Source organism: Toxorhynchites rutilus, chromosome 2 (assembly GCF_029784135.1).
Source record: "Toxorhynchites rutilus septentrionalis strain SRP chromosome 2, ASM2978413v1, whole genome shotgun sequence".
Classification (NCBI taxonomy): Eukaryota; Metazoa; Arthropoda; class Insecta; order Diptera; family Culicidae; genus Toxorhynchites; species Toxorhynchites rutilus.
The window spans coordinates 170,261,952-170,281,759 of NC_073745.1; the positions used below are offsets into that span (position 1 = coordinate 170,261,952).

The window sequence follows — 19,808 nt, forward strand, 5'->3', positions numbered from 1 at the left end:
TCTCCCTTGACAAACCATTGACGAACTTTCACCAATATCCACGCTTTTTTGCTTTAATCAGACCTTTTAGTTTGGCTTCTAGAGCTTGGTACTTTCGAAACCATTCCACTAGTCCAGTTTTCCTGAATTTTTTGAAAGCGGATGATTTTTCAAGGTATACCTTTGAACACTCCTTGTCCCACCAAAGTGATGGAGGACGACGTCGTAAAGTGGTAGCAGGAACACGTTTCTTTTGAGCTTGAAGTGCGCTTTCGTAAATCAAACTCGATATAAAATTATACTCTTCGAGTGGAGGAAGTTCATACATTGAAACAAGTGCTTCAGATATTATTTCTGCAAATTTTCTCCAGTCAATATTTTTCGTGAGGTCATACGCAATATCGACTGACTCACGAGAACCTGATTCATTGGCGATCGATAAAATTATTGGCAGGTGGTCACTACCGTGAGGATCTTGGATTACCTTCCACGTGCAATCCAGGTGTTGCAGTATTGTACACACCTATGAAGTACAACCCTGCATAGCTGTTATTCGTGTCTTGCCTCTCCCTTATTTTCTTGCAACTTGCCAGATTGGAAGTTTCCGGTTGCATCATCATCAGAATGAATTAGAGTTTGAAAGAGTGAAGTACGCTGTTAATAAATCGTTAATAAATAATATCGTTAGACTTTATCAAGTGCGTTTTATTCAAACTAAATATAACATGGTGTCAGAAGCTAACGTGTGCTTCAAGTGAATTTCCGCGTCATTATAATCGAAATCGCGAAAAATCGTCGATAGAAAACCGAAATTTAATCCGAGAAAAAAAATCGTTCTAAAGTCGCGTCGTGTCGGCGGCCATTTCGTTTTTTTTCGATCAGGATCGTGGGTGAATATTGTGATCCTCATCAAAATGGATCCAAACCAAATGAAAATGTTTCTGGACCAGCAAATGAAAATGTTCACAAAAATGATGGAAGGAATGCAAGTAATCCAGAATCGGGCTCAAGGAGTACAGCTTCAGCAACCAAGTGCGTCGAATGTGCAGGTTCCACAGCCGTCGCCTCTAGCAGTTGAGGGCGACATGGAGGAGAACATGGACTTCTTCGAGAAAAGTTGGAAAGATTACGCCAAGGCTATTGGTATGGATCGGTGGCCGCAGGAGGAAAATCCGCAAAAAGTAAGTTTCTTGCTGTCGGTCATAGGAGAGCCGGCAAGAAAAAAGTTTTTCAACTTCGAGTTAACAGCAGAAGAAAGTGATAATCCGGAAGCAACATTGGCTGCTATACGAGAGAAAGTCGTGGCCAAAAGAAATATTATAGTGGATCGTCTTGATTTTTTCTCTGCAACGCAGCTGGCTCGCGAATCAATCGACGATTTTGTCTCTCGTCTTAAGAACCTGTCAAAAATGGCTAAGCTCGGAGTGCTAGAAACGGAACTTATCGCATATAAGGTAGTCACGTCCAACAAGTGGTCAAGTATGCGAACCAAAATGTTGAGCATTGCTGACATCACATTGACAAAATCCATTGATATGTGTAGAGTTGAGGAGATTACCGCGAAGCGATCACAGGAACTTTCAGGATCCTATTCGGAAGTGGAAGTAAACAAAATAGCTAAAGCTAAATTTCGATCTAAGAATCAATCGCAACGGTGTAAGTTTTGTGGAGATCGTCATGAGTTCTCTAAAGGCTCCTGTCCTGCTCTTGGTAAACGTTGTCACAAATGCAACGGAAAAAATCACTTCGAAAAGGTATGCAAAGCCACCAACAGATTCCAGAGCAGGAGGTCACGTAAAGTAAAGGAGGTGAAGGATGAAAGCACCGATTCGGATGGGAAAACATCATCTTGCAATGAAAATTCATCGGAGGAAAGTGATAGTGAGTATGAAATTGGAAAGATTTTCTATAATTCATCGAAAGGAGGTGGCGTGATGGCTGAGTTAAAACTCAAATTCGCCAACAAGTGGAAGTCAGTAGTTTGCGAAGTAGACACCGGAGCAAATACAAGCTTGATTGGCTATAAATGGTTAGTCAAACTCACAGGAGATGATAACCCGAAAATGATACCATCAACCTACAGACTACAAAGTTTCGGTGGAAATCCCATAAAGGTACTTGGAGAAGTCAAAATTCCTTGTCGTCGGCTGAAGCGTCGATACCGATTGGTCTTACAAGTCGTGGACGTAGACCATCGGCCACTACTTTCGACAAAAGTATCTCGGGTAATGGGCTTCGTTAAATTCTGCAAATCGGTAACGTTCGGTAAGTCTGAATAAACAAAATCATCAAACATGTTAAAGATACACAGGATTGAAGCCGAGAGAATAATTGAGGAGCACAAAGGAATTTTTGCTGGTTACGGAAAATTCGTCGGCCAAGTATCATTGGAGGTCGACCCTTCTGTTCCACCTTCAATACAGTCTCCCCGTCGTGTTCCAATCGCCATGTGAAACAAGTTGAAGAAGGAGCTAGAATCGTTGGAGAAAGAGGGAATGATCGTGAAGGAATCTAGACATACCGAATGGGTGAGCAACATAGTGATAGTGCAACGAGGTGACCCGGAATCCGCTAGCATCAGAATTTGCCTTGATCCTATTCCGCTCAATAAGGCGCTTAAGAGACCGAATCTTCAGTTCGCTACACTGGACGAAATTCTCCCCGAGCTGGGAAAGGCTAAGATTTTTTCCACGGTTGACGCAAAGAAAGGGTTCTGGCACGTAGAGCTCGATGAACCCAGCAGTAAACTTACAACTTTTTGGACTCCATTTGGTCGGTACCGTTGGACTAGACTGCCGTTTGGTATATCCTCAGCTCCTGAGATCTTCCAGATGAAACTACAAGAAGTTATCCAGGGTCTCGAAGGCGTTGAGTGTCTGGCGGATGATCTGCTGTTGTTTGGGGCTGGTGAATCTTTGGAAGAAGCTCTCATCAATCACAACAGATGCTTGAAGAATCTTCTCATTCGTCTAGAAAAAAAACAACGTGAAGCTGAATCAATCTAAACTCAAACTTTGTCAAACCTCGGTAAAGTTTTACGGACATGTGTTGTCAAGCAACGGTCTTAAACCAGATGAGTCAAAGATTTTTACAATCCAGAATTTTCCTACACCACTCAATCGAAAAGAAATACATCGTTTTGTCGGAATGGTAAACTATTTGGGAAGATTTATTCCGAATCTTAGCTGTAACCTGACGAATCTCCGTAAGCTAATTTCGGATGAAGTACCATGGCAATGGACGAAGGTCGAGGAGGAAGAGTTCAATCGAGTGAAAGGCTTGGTTGCCGACGTTAGAACTCTACAGTACTACAATCCTGCGAAGCCGTTAGTAATTAAATGCGATGCAAGTTGCTTTGGGCTAGGAGTTGCAGTCTATCAGGATGAAGGAATAATTGGATATGCATCAAGAACGTTAACTACCACTGAACGAAACTACGCGCAGATCGAAAAAGAATTGTTGGCGATACTATTTGCGTGTATTCGTTTCGACCAGCTCGTGGTTGGAAATCCGAAAACAATTGTGAAAACCGATCACAAGCCTTTGATCAGCATCTTCCGGAAACCCTTACTGTCTGCCCCAAGAAGATTACAACATATGCTGCTCAATCTTCAACGTTATAACCTGGTGATACAGTTCGTGACTGGAAAGGAAAACGTCGTGGCCGATGCGCTTTCCCGGGCACCATTCGATGACGAAGCAGTAAAGGATGAGTATAAAAAGCTACACATTTACAAAGTGTTTGAAGATATCGAGTGTTTAGAACTTACAAAATTTCTTAATATATCGGACAGTTGCCTAAGCGAGATAATGAGTGAAACCATGAAGGATAATTCCATGCAGAAACTCATCACTTTTGTTCAACAGGGTTGGCCTAGATCAGTTGATCGAGTACCAGACGAGATCCGTGTATTCTACGGTTATCGGGATGAGTTATCCGTTCAGGGTGGCATTATTTTTCGACAAGATCGGATCCTCGTTCCGTATGCATTACGTCGTAAAATGATTGAGAAATGTCACGTTAGCCACAATGGGTGTGAAGCTACTCTCAAACTGGCTAGAGCAAATCTGTGCTGGCCAGGCATGACCAACCAAATCAAAAACATCGTTAAGAACTGCCCAGTCTGTGCAAAATTTGCTTCGTCACAACCAAATCCACCTATGATGAGTCATCAAATTCCCATCTATCCGTTCCAGTTGATTTCGATGGATGTCTTCTTTTGCGAGTTTCGTGGTCGTAAACAAAAGTTCCTGATTACTGTCGACCACTATTCAGATTTTTTTGAGGTAGATGTCCTGAGAGATTTGACGCCGGAGTCGGTTATTGTAACATGCAGTAGAAATTTCGCTCGACATGGAAAGCCACAAACTATGTTGACGGATAATGGGACAAACTTCGTTAACCAGAAAATGAAAAAGTTCGCGCTAGAATAGGATATTGAACACATCACTTCAGCTCCTCACCACCAGCAGGGAAACGGCAAATCAGAGGCGGCCGTAAAGATTGCAAAGCGTTTACTGAAGAAGTCAGAGGATACCGGAACCGACTTCTGGTATGCACTATTACATTGGAGAAATACTCCAAATAAGATTGGCTCTAGTCCAGCTGCTCGTTTGTTTTCTCGTTCTACACGTTGTGGAATTCCAACATCCGGGGCCAATCTCATGCCAAAAGTTGTAGAGCATGTTCCTCAATCAATCAAAAAAAACAGAAGGAGAACTAAATTAAGCTACGACAGGAAATCGAGAAATCTACCTGAGATGCGAACCGGATCAGCTGTATATGTGCAGATGAATCCGGATATTTCCAAACAGTGCCAGGCGTCCACTGTTACAAATCGCCTCAGCGATCGATCTTACACAGTGGATGTGAACGGAAGCAACTATCGTCGAAGTTTGAAACACTTGAAGCCACGTAAGGAACCCAGATCTGACTGCGAATCTTCGTTGGAGAATCTATCAACAAAAATCGTTCCTGTTTTGGTACCATCAGAGGGAAGAAAAGAAGTAGAGATAAACAATGATCCAGTTGACAGTTCTCAATCAGTTCCCAACCAGAACTCGCCTGTTCAGGCAGTGGTGCCAGTTTCAGTTTTGCCGAATCTACATACCGCAGCGCCACGTATGTGTCAATCACCGAAACCCAAAAATAATTCGAATGCAGAAACAAGTTCACTCAACAGTCGCCCCAGGCGTAGTTCGCGTGTACCAGAAAAATTGAAGGATTATGTTCTTGAGTGAAAATAATATTTCTTCGAAACAGGGAGGATGTTGCAGTATTGTACACACCTATGAAGTACAACCCTGCATAGCTGTTATTCGTGTCTTGCCTCTCCTTTATTTTCTTGCAACTTGCCAGATTGGAAGTTTCCGGTTGCATCATCATCAGAATGAATTAGAGTTTGAAAGAGTGAAGTACGCTGTTAATAAATCGTTAATAAATAATTTCGTTAGACTTTATCAAGTGCGTTTTATTCAAACTAAATATAACACCAGGGATAACGAAGAAGAGCAAAGTGATATGTCTAGCATGCTTGCCCGTGCAGGAGGGTTGGCTATTCTGGTTGCTTCCCCAGTATTCAAAACTGTCAATTTGAAGTTGTCACACAGATCATAAATCAAAGTGGCACGGTTGACATCGTAGAGTGAACCCCATGCTGTTCCATGGGAGTTGAGGTCATCTAAGATTAGCCGCGGCTCCGGCAGTGCCTCGATGATATCAAAAAACTGATGGCGGCCAACCATAGTTCTTGGAGGAATATATATCGAGGCAATGCAGAGGTCTTTGCCATTGATTTGTGTCTGGCAAGCGACAACTTCAATGCCTGTCATCGATGGGAGAGCGACTCTATAGAAGGAGTGGCATTTTTTGATCCCCAATAGTACGCCACCAAACGAGTCATTTCGATCGAGGCGAATAATGTTAAAATCGTGGAAATTCAGTTCGTCAGCTGAAGAAAGCCATGTTTCACAGAGGGAAAATACATCACAGTTAGAACTATGAATTGAAAATTTAAATTGATCTAGTTTAGGGATGATGCTTCTGCAATTCCACTGTATTACAGTGGTCAAATCCTTGACCTCTTGCACTGAATCAGGCATCGAGGGAAATGAACGCTGCTAAAAAACCACATTTTTCTTTCAAAAATGTTCTCACAATCGGAAGCAAACATAATATTATGCTTTTAAGAGGGTCATTTATATTTAAAGCATTTAAAATGTTGTCCACCAGGTCAGAAAGCGCAAGCAAACCAGATTGTGGCTGTTGCCTCGACCGCGAAAATGAAACAGACGGGGTGGGTGCTGCTCCGGGAAGTGCTGAGGACCCCTGGTGCGTAGAAGAACCGCTTAAACCAGGAGGTATTTGCTTCGGTCTATTCTCAGCACGTTCAATTCGAGTTTTCATTCCAGCTTGGGAAGTTTCGGTCGTCTTTCTGGGGAGTGATGGAAAAGAAGTAATTTTACTTTACCTGACGGCACCCTGCGATGTCGGAACTTCCTGCATTGGGAGCGTCAGCAACAGGTTCGTCGTTCTGCAGAAAGGAGTAGGGATTGTCCTGATTCGTTGGTACGGAACTCGTAAGCATTTCTGCATAAGTCCGCTTGGAACGTTCCTTTAAGGAACGCTTGATTTTCTCCCCTCGTTGTTTGTACACCGGGCATTGGATAAGATCATGAGGAGTCCCGCCGCAATGAAGACACTTGTGCTCTTTCGCGCAAGGATTCTCATCATGGCTGTCTCCACAATCTGCGCAACGTTTTTTATTGCAACAATAGGCGGCCGTGTGACCGAGTTGCATACATTTGTTGCATTTCATTACCCGGGGTACAAACAACCGAACAGGTAAACGAAGTGCACCTATTGCAACGTAGTTTGGAAGGGCGGAACCCTCAAAAGTCACACGAAAAGAGTTTGTCCGATTGAGAACCCTTTTGTCATTTTTGTCATTTTGTGACACAGATTTCAGTCGATCGCATGCAAGAATCTTCACAGTTTTTAGTGAAGAGTTCTTGAAGCGACCGACACCATCGATAATCTCTTTTCGAGTCAAACCCTTTTCGGTTATTACGCCGTCTATTTCGACGTTGCAACAGGGCACGTATACGCGATACTCAATCGCAAAGAGGTCGCAGCGCGTGATTTCGTTCGCTTGGGTCCTGCTTGAGACGACAACTCGTAGTTTGTCTGGCACCATCCGTGTAATCTCGGTAACTGCAGAAAACTTCTGAGTAAGTTCCTTCGAGATACGAATGACATTGAGAGGTTTAGATTTTCGTCTAAAGTATACAATGAATGGGCCTTTGGAGCCTTCATGGTATTCTTTTGGACGAAAATCCTGTTTTTCGTCAATGTCCTCATCTTCGGAACTTCCAACTTCATATACAGAAGTTTCTTCCTCAACTTCAGCTTCATCTTCCTGCTCTTCAGGAGGAGGATCGGTATCGGAAATATTCAATGGCGTTGATGGGGGATCCTTCCCGCCCTCAGCCATATAAAAAAGACGGGTGAGTTATGTCGGGGACATAACCGGAGTGACGTAGGACTATACAAAGGGGACAGCTTTTGTTAAATATATATTTTAAATATATTGTTTTATTTTCTTCTCCTACGTGAATACCTACCTATCTACCTGAAAAATGGATTAGTTTACTGTTTAATCACTCGATATTCCCATCTTGTTCGGTTAAACCTTCCTGTTTAGCTTTTGCGTTTGCCACTCGCCACAGCTTTCACAGTTGGAAAATTTCTGCCCATCCTGCTTGTGACATGTTGTTCAGTAAATTACATTTAATGCGACGTGCCGGAGAAACACTCAGTGTCGTATTTGAGGCAATTGAAACCTGTAATTGAACATTTCCGATGACAGTGGTACAGTGTCGACTTTCAATGTGGGGTCATAATTTGGACCCCGAACTCTATGTTTACAAAAATGTCGCATTACAGATCCATCCAATTAGCTCAATGTCGAGCTAAATATAAATTACTGTACTTTCAATCTAGAAGCAATTTAAGAATTGATGAAAATTGAATAATCGGGAAAGTCCCCAACCATCAATAAGCTCAGAACAACTTCCAAATTCACATACTCATCATATCCTGGCAAACAAATTATGAAAAAATCAATTTGTGTTTTATTATTATTTTGGATATTGTTTTAGAAAGCATTGAACTGTATTTCGTAAACTCTTTTTTGAAAGGTTTAATGGCCCTGATAAGCGCCGTGTTTTTTGGAATGGTTCCAATTTAGAAAACTTAGTACTCGTGGTTTTGAAAAAAACCATTTCGAACGCCCTCGATGCCGCCTTGTTCTGGTTTTGCCACCAAAGCAGATTGTATAAAGAACAAACTTTTTTCTTCTGCTACCTGATGCCGTTTTGCGATTGCGTTTGCCACTCGCCACTCGCTGCAACTGCCTGTTGTGTTGTCTTGATGTCCACCGAACCGAATGTGGTCTGTTCTGAATGCGGGTTTTCTTATCGTCGCGAGCAGCTTTTTCACTTCGGCGGCCGAAACTATATAACGCCGGCTAGGTGGACTGATTCACTGGTACTAACGCGCTCGGCCTAGCTACCCTTGCGTGGAACTCCAGACTAACACGGTTCGGGCGGGATTTTGCCTTTCCCTTCACTTTTCCTCCTTTGCCATATCCAACCATGGCTGCTTGTGTTGGTTTGTTGATGTGATGTCATGCGAAACGATGTGGTGTACGGTTCAGATGAGAATGATCGTTACGGTGGTGGTGGTGGTGGTTTTGTATTATAGAGACTTTAAACTTTTTAGTTCATTCGTCTCTAGCCTTGAGAAAGGCCCTTAAAACTCTACTCTAACTCCTTCATTACACCTCCGCCCCCATTGCCTTGAGGCACTCGATCCCTAGCCATCCAGCTCGTCCAGCAACGATGTTGTCCAGTCGGTGTCCACACAAAGAATGATCGCTACAGCAGCGGAGCGGGGATTTTTAAGCTGACTGGCTGGCTCGAGAATTACGCATGTGTGAGACTACGACCAATGTTTCGTTCATATTTTTTCTTTTTCCTTTCCAATCGTGCTTCATTGTATTTCGCTGCTGCTCTGGTTGACCGTTTTGGTCGGTACGATTTGAGGAGCACAAAATGGACCTATCAAAAATGGGCACATAGTGCATTTGGACAATGCTTGATATTTCACAATTATTCAATTATTTATCTCAAGAAAAATGAAATGTTATTCGTTATGATAGATGCGTAGATATATTTCCTATCAATTGATGCAAAAACCTTTGCGATCTATTGAGAAATGCTCGAGTTATAAGCGTTCCAAATCTTGCATTTTTTCCTACTTGTTCAGTGCCTAGATTTTCATTTCACCCCCTATATCTTCCGGTTAGACGTAGTCCTACGTCAAAAAAAATCGGTCAACTGTTCGATATGAACAGAATATAATGATTCAAAATAAATAAATGAGTGAAAAAAAAATATTTTTTTATAAGGTTATGATTTATTTTATGTCAAATAAAATGCTAAAATGAAAAAAAGTTCCAATAAAAGTTCAACGGTATATAAGAAATAATGATCACCCCTAATGCCAACGTTTGCCAATTTGGTTAACACAAAGTTGAACAATGGTGTAAATCGTGCACAGAAGGTAGAAGGAATGATAGGGAAACAAAAGAAAAATAAATTTCTACTTGCCGCGGCTGTGTGGCGTGTGTGATGAATGTGTCTGATTTGGATCCTCAGCGCGCACCACTTTATTAAATTTCGCTACACTCGCAAGCGCAACCGATGAAAAAGCACACTATTATTCGATGTGAAAAAACACCTTTGTTGGATCGATTAATAACTTGTCCGATCTGCTTGCGAGTTGTCGAACCAATGAATTATTATTGTATTGTATGGATGGATGTATGGATTGTATGGATGAAATAAATAAAAAAAACTCACCAATGTAATATAAGATAATTACCAGATAAAGAGCCGGACGCTTATTGTTCGCGTCTCTGCTACAAATCGAAGCTGGTGAAGTTTTTTTCCCCCTCCGCCAAAGTGCCTTTGGTTTTTTTTTTCTTTGACCGTTCGTGGCAAGATAAGTGCCGTTAATACCCGGAACAGCGAGGAAGCAGCACCTCTCCGGCAACGCCGGACCGGCGATCTGTGAATTGATTCCAGCGGCATCGATTTCATCATAGAGAAGTATAATCAACAACAACTTTTGCCGTCACGCTATTGTGTTTACCTCGTAGCGTGCGGCGTTGTATAGCTTCGAATAGGGGTGTTCAAGGTTGTTCGGACACCGCAAATTAGTATTTTGTTTTTTTTTGGAAGAATTTTTTTTTTTGAGATATATATATTTATATATTTTTCTTAAATTTAAGTTAATTATTAGTCTAAGTTAGTTTTAAGTTGAGTTCTTTAGCGCGCGTGCGTGTGTGTGTGTGTGTTTTTTTTTTGATAGACGATACCGATGCCATTGTTGCGCGGACGCGCTATTATCAATCGACCTCAAAGGGACCATGGGTTGTTTTCTTTCGGCCCAAGGGAAAATCGTTGAGAACTCTTGATATTTCAAGAGATTTGCTGCGTCAATTTTCGGGCGTCTCGATACATAAAGAGAGACCGGATAAACTGCGTGTAGAAGCACTGACTTTTGATGTGGCCAACAAGATTGTTGACCACGAAGCTTTTAACAGGGAATATCACATCTACATCCCTTCTCGAGAGGTGGAGATAGAAGGCGTAGTAACCGACGCGAGTCTGAGTGTCGATAAATTGAAAAAAGCTTCGGGTTCTTTCAAAAACTCGATGATAGGTGATCTTGTATAGATCCTGGATGTTAGAAACCTGCATTCAGCATCTTTGGAAGAAAACAAAAATGTTTATAAGCCTTCGCACTCTTCGCACTCGACGCTCCAAGCGGGCTTATGCTGAAATGCTAAAGACCGCATCAGCCGCTCAAGATGAAAACCAATTTTCGGTTTTGTGATCTCAAGAATCGGACTCTGATTCTGATGAGGGTCATACTACGGCTGCACCAGAATCTTCAATAAAGGATGAATCATCAAAAATAAAGCTCTCTTCACCAACAGTGCACCGTAAGACACCTAAAGTGACCCTCGGAAGATTGTCTAATTCCAAGGGTAATAGTAATAAAAAACGAATCCGAAGGCTCCTTCTCAGCCAGTTTCTGGTTGCAGCAAGGATTTTACGTCATTACCCAGAGAAGAGAGAAATAAAAACGCTACTCTTCGAACTTCTCGTAGAAAATTCGCGTCTAATCGAGGATTGATAGGTTTTTCGGACATTGTGGACTTCATACTAAACACGTTAAAAATTCAAGACCCCCTCAGAAGCTTTATTTCTGCCTTGCTTCCATCTTTAAAGTCTTATCTTAAGCAATTGACTGCTTCATGGCCCCTCCTTGCATCAACCATATCATTCGATGGATAATTCCCCTAGCGTAGTAGAAGATATGATCAATGTGCTACAATGGAACTGCCGTAGTCTAGTGCCAAAACTAGATTCGTTCAAATTTCTACTTCAAAATTATGATTGTGATATATTTGCCCTCTCTGAAACATGGCTTTCTTCTGACACTGAACTCAACTTCCACGATTTTAACATTATTCGCCTGGATAGAAATGATTCTTATGGAGGAGTACTTTTGGGGATCAAAAAGTGCTACTCTTTCTATAAAATTCCTCTCCCAGCTCTATCAGACGTCGAAATTGTCGCGTGTCAAATAACTGCAAAGAATAAAGAACTTTGCATAGCTTCAGTATACGTTCCTCCAAATACTAACATTAGCCGTAGTCATCTTTGGAATCTAGTCTCGATTCTCTCATCCCCAGTTCTAATTCTGGGTGATATGAACTCTCATGGTACTGGGTGGGGTGATCCTTATGATGACGCCAGAGCGGCTATTTTTTACGATTTATGTGACGATTTCAATTTGACTATCTTGAACACTGGTGAAGCGACACGAATTCCAAAACCTCCGGCTCGAGAAAGTCGTCTCGACCTTTCTTTTTGCTCAAGCTCGTTATCATTAGATTGTCAGTGGAAGGTCATCAATGATCCCCATGGTAGCGATCACTTGCCAATCAGTATATCAATCAAGTGTAGCCCGCAATCCACTGAACCATCTCGAGTTCCATTTGATCTAACAAGAAACATCGACTGGCAAAAATTTGCAACGGCGGTAACAATCGGTGTCGAACCAATAGATATACTTCCACCATTGGAAGAATATCGATTCTTTGTCGATTTGATGTATAAAAGCTCACGGAAGCACGAAAAAGAAATGTTCCAAGTGCTCCGTTTAAAAGAAAACCAGCCACTCCTGGCTGGGACGATGAATGCACAAAATTGTATTTGAAAAAATCTGATGCTTTCAAAGCTTTTCGTAGACATGGAACATCCACACACTTCGAGGAATATTCAAAGCTTGAAATACAGCTGAAACAATTAATTAAAGCAAAAAAACGCGGTTACTGGCGCAATTTCATTGAAGGTCTTTCTCGTGAAACCTCAATACGTACCTTGTGGAGGGTAGCTCGCAACATGCGTGACCGCTCATCTACCAACGAGAGTGAAGAATACTCCAACCGATGGATATTCGATTTCGCGAAAAAGGTCTGTCCAGACTCAGTTCCAGCCCAACATACTCTTCGAGAAACGTCTCCGAGCAGTGGACCTCTGGACGGACCATTCTCAATGCTGGAATTTTCTATGGCTCTTGATTCATCGAACAACTCTTCACCCGGAAGCGATATGATTAAATTCGTTCTTCTAAAAAATCTTCCCGATATCGCGAAAAGACGCTTGCTAGACTTATTCAATACCCTACTAGAAAACAACATTGTGCCACCCGAATGGAAACAGGTCAAAGCAATAGCAATTCAAAAGCCTGGCAAACCAGCGTCTGACCATAACTCATACCGTCCGATTGCTATGCTCTCGTGCATTAGAAAATTATTGGAGAAAATGATCCTTCGAAGACTCGATCAATGGATCGAGACAAATAATTTGATATCAAGTACACAATTTGGGTTTCGCAAGAGCAAAGGAACAAACGATTGTCTAGCGTTGCTTTCTACAGATATTCAACTGGCCTTTGCGCACAAGGAGCAATTGGCTTCAGTATTCTTGGATATTAAGGGAGCTGTTGATTCGGTTACCATAGAAATTATGTCAGATAATCTGGACAAATGTGGACTTCCTGGAATTTTGAATAACTTTTTGTACAATTTGTTGTCAGAAAAGCGAATGAACTTCACCCTTGGACAACTGACAACTTCCAGAAATAGTTATATGGGTCTACCCCAAGGCTCATGTCTGAGCCCCCTTCTTTATAATTTTTATGTGAAAGATATTGACAGTTGTTTGGCAGAACAATGCACGCTTAGACAGCTTGCAGATGATGGTGTGGTTTCCGTCAGAGGTCTCCATGCCGAAAATTTGCAAAGACCATTGCAAAATTCCTTAGATAACTTGTCTTCTTGGGCAAGGAACTTAGGGATCGAATTCTCGCCGCAGAAAACCGAACTGGTAGTGTTTACTCGAAAGCGGTTCCCAGCCCAATTGCAACTTAAGCTTTTGGGCAGAAGCATTACCCAATCATTGACTTTCAAGTACCTTGGTGTCTGGTTTTATTCAAAATGCACTTGGAATACCCACATTACGTATTTGAAGCAAAAATGTCAAAAGAGGGTCAACTTCCTCCGCTCGATTTGCGGCACGTGGTGGGGAGCTAATCCGGGAGATCTCATAACACTTAATAAAACAACTATTCTATCCATTCTGGAGTATGGCTCTTTCTGCTTTCTCTCAGCAGCTAAAAGTCACCTTCTAAAACTGGAACGAATTCAATATCATTGTCTGCGTATAGCTCTTGGCTGTATGCCCTCAACGCATAACATGAGTCTCGAGGTTCTGGCAGGAGTAACTTCTCTACAGAACCGATTCTGGGAACTTTCTCTCAGAATACTGGTGAAATGCGGAGTCACGAACACACTTTTGATTGAAAACTTTGAAAAAATTCTTCATCTAAATATACAATCTCGGTTTATGAGAATTTACCACCACTATATTTCGTCAGATATTTGTCTTCCATCGTTTACTCCAGACCGTGCTCACTTCACCATCAACAGTTCCTCAATTGAATACGATCTGTCGATGAAACAAGCAATACTTGGAATCTCAGATCAGCTTCGATCAACTTACATTCCCCGTATTTTGACGTAGGACTACGTCTTTCATTTCTATACCGGGGTGTAAAATCAAAGTTTCGAAAACGAAAGCGTTACGCCGGAGACCGAGATTTTGAGCGTTAATAGCTCCTAAACAACTGAACGAAATGGTATGATAAACACTTCATTCGAAGGATAAAATGTCTACGCGTTATATACTTGATACTTTTTGATCCAAAAACTTGTTTCAATAGTCTTAAAATTGCTTTCAAAACAGGCTATTGAAATCACCAATCGGTATATAAGCGAGCGGCGCTCGGAAATCCACTCAGTTCTAATTGAACAGCGATTGGAGCATGTTGTCGCTGTTGCGGTGAAGCTCTTTATTTATCATGAAAGCGCGGATGAACGGTGTCACCAAGAGCCTGTTTGTGCACCCTAGGCCAGAAGGGAATCTATCAGGAGGAGAGTGATGCCACAAACGGTTCCCTGGGAAGACATCGCTACACACACATACACGCGCGGCTATTAACAGGTGGTTATCGAGTTGGCATTAACCACTGGTGGGCTTCCAGTATCGAGGAAAATGTGGAAATATCTAATCGTTACTGAAAATAATCTGCCAGTTCCTTTGGGAATTTTCAAAATATATTCATGTGAAAGAGTTTAATTGAATGTTTTCTATCCATGTTACACTGTGACCAAATATGTTTCAATCAAGTGCTATTAACAGGTGGTTATCGAGTTGGTATTAACCACTGGTGGGCTTCCAGTATCGAGGAAAATGTGGAAATAACTAATCGTTACTGAAAATAATCTGCCAGTTCCTCTGGGAATTTTCAAAATATATTCATGTGAAAGAGTTTAATTGAATGTTTTCTATCCATGTAACACTGTGACCAAATATGTTTCTATCAAGTGCTATTAACAGGTGGTTATCGAGTTGGCATTAACCACTGGTGGGCTTCCAGTATCGAGGAAAATGTGGAAATATCTAATCGTTACTGAAAATAATCTGCCAGTTCCTTTGGGAATTTTCAAAATATATTCATGTTAAAGAGTTTATTTGAATGTTTTCTTTCCATGTAACACTGTGATCAAATACATTTGGTTTTGTGGTTTTTCAATCAATCGCAATTAACACGATAGCTTCAGAAGATTATTCTTCCCCATCAGTAGGATATTTCCGTATCCAATATTGTATGCGCCCGCAATCGATTATTGCTCAGTCGCCAAAAGTTCCGAGCTCAGAGAGTTCATTCCCCTCTAGTTTGCCTTCCAAATTGCCATCGTAAACCACACCTTCTCTCGATTCAATCACACACAAAAAGCATACTTAAGCGATATTCTGGTGGTGAGACACATTCATTTTTCGTGAGGACATCGACAAGACAACATCGTTGCCTAACGTGCTGGAGGAGGTGGACGGCGAAGGATCGACACATACACGCGCAGAACTCTTTCCGTTAGGATGCCATTCAGCATCGAGAAAGTTCCGGAAAGATCTAATCATTGCTGGAAAATAATCTGCCAGTTCCTTTGGGAATTTTCAAAATATATTCATGTGAAAGAGTTTAATTGAATGTTTTCTATCCATGTAACACTGTGACCAAATATGTTTCAATCAAGTGCTATTAACAGGTGGTTATCGAGTTGGTACTAACCACTGGTGGGCTTCCAGTATCGAGGAAAATGTGGAAATAACTAATCGTTACTGAAAATAATCTGCCAGTTCCTCTGGGAATTTTCAAAATATATTCATGTGAAAGAGTTTAATTGAATGTTTTCTATCCATGTAACACTGTGACCAAATATGTTTCAATCAAGTGCTATTAACAGGTGGTTATCGAGTTGGTATTAACCACTGGTGGGCTTCCAGTATCGAGGAAAATGTGGAAATAACTAATCGTTACTGAAAATAATCTGCCAGTTCCTCTGGGAATTTTCAAAATATATTCATGTGAAAGAGTTTAATTGAATGTTTTCTATCCATGTAACACTGTGACCAAATATGTTTCTATCAAGTGCTATCAACAGGTGGTTATCGAGTTGGAATTAACCACTGATGGGCTTCCAGTATCGAGGAAAATGTGGAAATATCTAATCGTTACTGAAAATAATCTGCCAGTTCCTTTGGGAATTTTCAAAATATATTCATGTTAAAGAGTTTATTTGAATGTTTTCTTTCCATGTAACACTGTGATCAAATACATTTGGTTTTGTGGTTTTTCAATCAATCGCAATTAACACGATAGCTTCAGAAGATTATTCTTCCCCATCAGTAGGATATTTCCGTATCCAATATTGTATGCGCCCGCAATCGATTATTGCTCAGTCGCCAAAAGTTCCGAGCTCAGAGAGTTCATTCCCCTCTAGTTTGCCTTCCAAATTGCCATCGTAAACCACACCTTCTCTCGATTCAATCACACACAAAAAGCATACTTAAGCGATATTCTGGTGGTGAGACACATTCATTTTTCGTGAGGACATCGACAAGACAACATCGTTGCCTAACGTGCTGGAGGAGGTGGACGGCGAAGGATCGACACATACACGCGCAGAACTCTTTCCGTTTGGATGCCATTCAGCATCGAGAAAGTTCCGGAAAGATCTAATCATTGCTGGAAAATAATCTGCCAGTTCCTTTGGGAATTTTCAAAATATATTCATGTGAAAGAGTTTAATTGAATGTTTTCTATCCATGTAACACTGTGACCAAATATGTTTCAATCAAGTGCTATTAACAGGTGGTTATCGAGTTGGTATTAACCACTGGTGGGCTTCCAGTATCGAGGAAAATGTGGAAATAACTAATAGTTACTGAAAATAATCTGCCAGTTCCTCTGTGTAGGGTCTGCACGAGATTCAATAATAACTACTCAATCAATTTTCACTGGTTCATTCACTCTCCCTATTTTCCACCTCCACGCTCAACGTCGCGTATTTCTATTCTGTCTCTCTCTCTCTCTCTCTCTCTCTCTCTCTCTCTCTCGCCGTGCTGCCATTCCGTCCAGTGCTGTCACTATGATAGAGCTGTGTGCTACTTCATTTATTTCGCCAAGAGGCATGACTCCACAATCCCCCTTTTTCTTTTATTTTTGGTGTGGAAGATAATCCTTGGCGTTTATGTTCTCAAGCTGGTCGAAAGCACTACCTTCTTCGTCCCAGTGAACTTCGCGAGGAACTTGAGGAAATCTGTTGCGCACTTTCCTTCCACACATCAAGTCAAATGGAGACCGACCAGTGATCGAATGAGGAGTTGAGGGGTACGACAATATGTTTTAGTCCAAGACCTTGTCCATTTTTGTCCCAATTCCTGAGCAATCTTTAATCTGTTCAGTATGGAACGGTTTTGTTGTGACCAGTGAGGTATTGCCAGTAGTACACCGTAGCTGGTCAAAATTCTCGAAAGTAGCAGGATGGTTTCCCTTGCAGTAGTTTGCGTTATTTCACATACTTCAATGAAGCGAATGTAATAGTCAACGACGTTAAAAAGCGTTTGACCGTCCGGTAGAGGTCCCCATAAGTCCTCCGCTATTTCTTCCCAGAGTCCATAGGGCATTTTCTTTCGGACCATCGACACGATTCAGGAGCAGCAACCAAAGTACATGAACGACATTATTAACAAATTCTTCCACCATTCACCTTCCAATTTTGGCCACCATACAGCGCTCCGCAGATGTGATTTCATCATGTGCACTCCGAAGGGTGAACAACACGCAATACCCGTTTTCGTAATACTGTGGGTATTACAATTCTGTCGGTTTTAAGGAGAACGTCATAGCAACAACAAAACTTGTTGGTTTCTATACGGAAAATAAGAGCCAACGCTTAGACTTCATTCAGATCGAGGCATTCTACAACATAACGCATTTCTGAATCATCCCGGGATGCTTTGACAATCTCTTTTCAATTGAATGCAGCAGCAGTAACAACATCTAGCGTTACTTGTTGAATAGTTTCTCAGAAGTGTCAAAAGGAACTAATATGAGTGTGCCCAGTCGTGACAAAACATCCTTGTCCGTTAGCGATTTGGATGCACAGTGTACAATTCAACTGCACCCTGGCACATCAATTTGTAGCAGGAATGCCCTGAGATCTGTTGGATTTGCGTCAATCATTACTTCGATACGGTCTTTTCCATTGAAGAAACCCACATTTTGGCTATTGGCCATTGCAGATTAAAATACGCTCGAAAGACTCTCGTTGTTCATTGGTCAAAGGAAAGATTGAATCTTCTCTTGTGAGGTTCCGTAAAGGTTCGTCTAGTATGACCAAATTAGACAAACATTTGTTTAAGTAGTTTCCTAAACCTGCACGTACCTGCACACCCAACTAATATTTTATTCATGATCTTTTGGAACAGTTCAGAAGCTATAACTAATCCAAAAGCAACCCGTTTGAAACGGAAAAGTCCATTGCAAGCAATAAACGTTGTTGTATCTTTGGATTCCGGAGCTAATTCAACTTTAACATCCGTCACAAAAATACCGAGGATTGTTAAAGGATTCGCGTTACCTTATTCTAAGCACCCTTTCGCTGCCCTTGGCGCATTGATAACAGCTATGTTTCACTGTTTCAAGCTGCTCCCAATTCACATGAGAGACGGAGTCAACGAGCATATTTAGTTTAACGCCTCCAATATCACATGAAACAACGTTGGTTGAAACGTATAAGTTTCCGATGTTGATTCAACAGGAGCGACTTTCCGGCTATCTTCAGAATCAGCTTCTGATTCCATAACTACATGTACTTTCATTGTCTAATTCAATTTTCGGGAACGACTCGATGACTCGAAGTATCTAACCCGTTCGTAGGCATGGCACACCTTGACTTTTGCTGGTCATTTCAGATGTTGAAACTTGATCCCGACGTCCACAGTTGTAGCAGTTGTATCCACTCTTGTCCTCGAACTTACACTTAACCTCATTTGCATGTTGAAAACTTCTCTTGAAACTCGGGACAGGTTCGTCTCACTATAAGAACCTGTTGGTTAACTTCCGCATTGTCTGTTTTTTCGTCTAACTTTTTACTTGATTTTCTATCCCTATCAATGCACCTAATGACGCGAAAGAACAATCCTGTTGCAGTATTCTACGCAACATTTCCTGTGATTCGATAATAGCATCGGCTGGGAATATCTCCACCAAGGTGGCCTTCACGTCTTCTGAATACTTGGCGAAACATCTATCGGATATCTGCTGTCGTAACCGCAAAACGAAATCAGCGAGTCTCTCCCCTTCCTTTTGTTTCACTTATCTTAGCTTGTATCTCGATAAACAGTCTTGGCTATACAGTTCGAAGAATGCGTTCAGAGCATTGATTGCGACATCGTACTATCTCAAGCGACATTAAAGGAGAACTTTCTCTGTCCGGTAAATTGGCAAACACACGTTGTAGTTGCACCCTTGCAAGATATCGAATCTTTGTACAGCCTTTACTATTCGATCTCATCACAGCGAAATTAAAAGATGAAATAATCAGTAATAATAAATGTAAGGTATTTCATATGCTATCACATTCTTTAGAAATAAATTATTACAAATTATATGAGTTCTTAACTAGCAATAAAACTCTCAACACTTTCAAAACATATTTATTACGTAAATTTTAAACAGCATTATCGCAAATGAACCGATTTGTCTAGCTTGTCCCAACACA

At 41.4% G+C, this 19,808-nt stretch overlaps 1 protein-coding gene across 1 annotated transcript; it reads left to right on the top strand.

Annotated features, from left to right (window-relative positions):
• Positions 1–893: 893 nt before the first annotated feature.
• LOC129766373 (uncharacterized protein K02A2.6-like) lies at positions 894–2,984 on the top strand. The gene is made up of 3 exons (XM_055766899.1): positions 894–2,204; positions 2,283–2,360; positions 2,439–2,984. Exons 1-3 carry the CDS (start codon positions 894–896, stop codon positions 2,982–2,984), a joined length of 1,935 nt encoding a protein of 644 aa, XP_055622874.1.
• The last annotated feature ends 16,824 nt before the right edge of the window (positions 2,985–19,808 follow it).

Bases quoted from the DNA above. Each gene is read 5' to 3' on its own strand.
- LOC129766373 (XM_055766899.1), top strand. From the start codon at position 894: ATGGATCCAAACCAAATGAAAATGTTTCTGGACCAGCAAATGAAAATG. The intron at 2,205-2,282 runs GTAATGGGCTTC...AACATGTTAAAG, and splicing joins TTTCGACAAAAGTATCTCGG to ATACACAGGATTGAAGCCGA. The intron at 2,361-2,438 runs GTATCATTGGAG...ATGTGAAACAAG, and splicing joins ACGGAAAATTCGTCGGCCAA to TTGAAGAAGGAGCTAGAATC.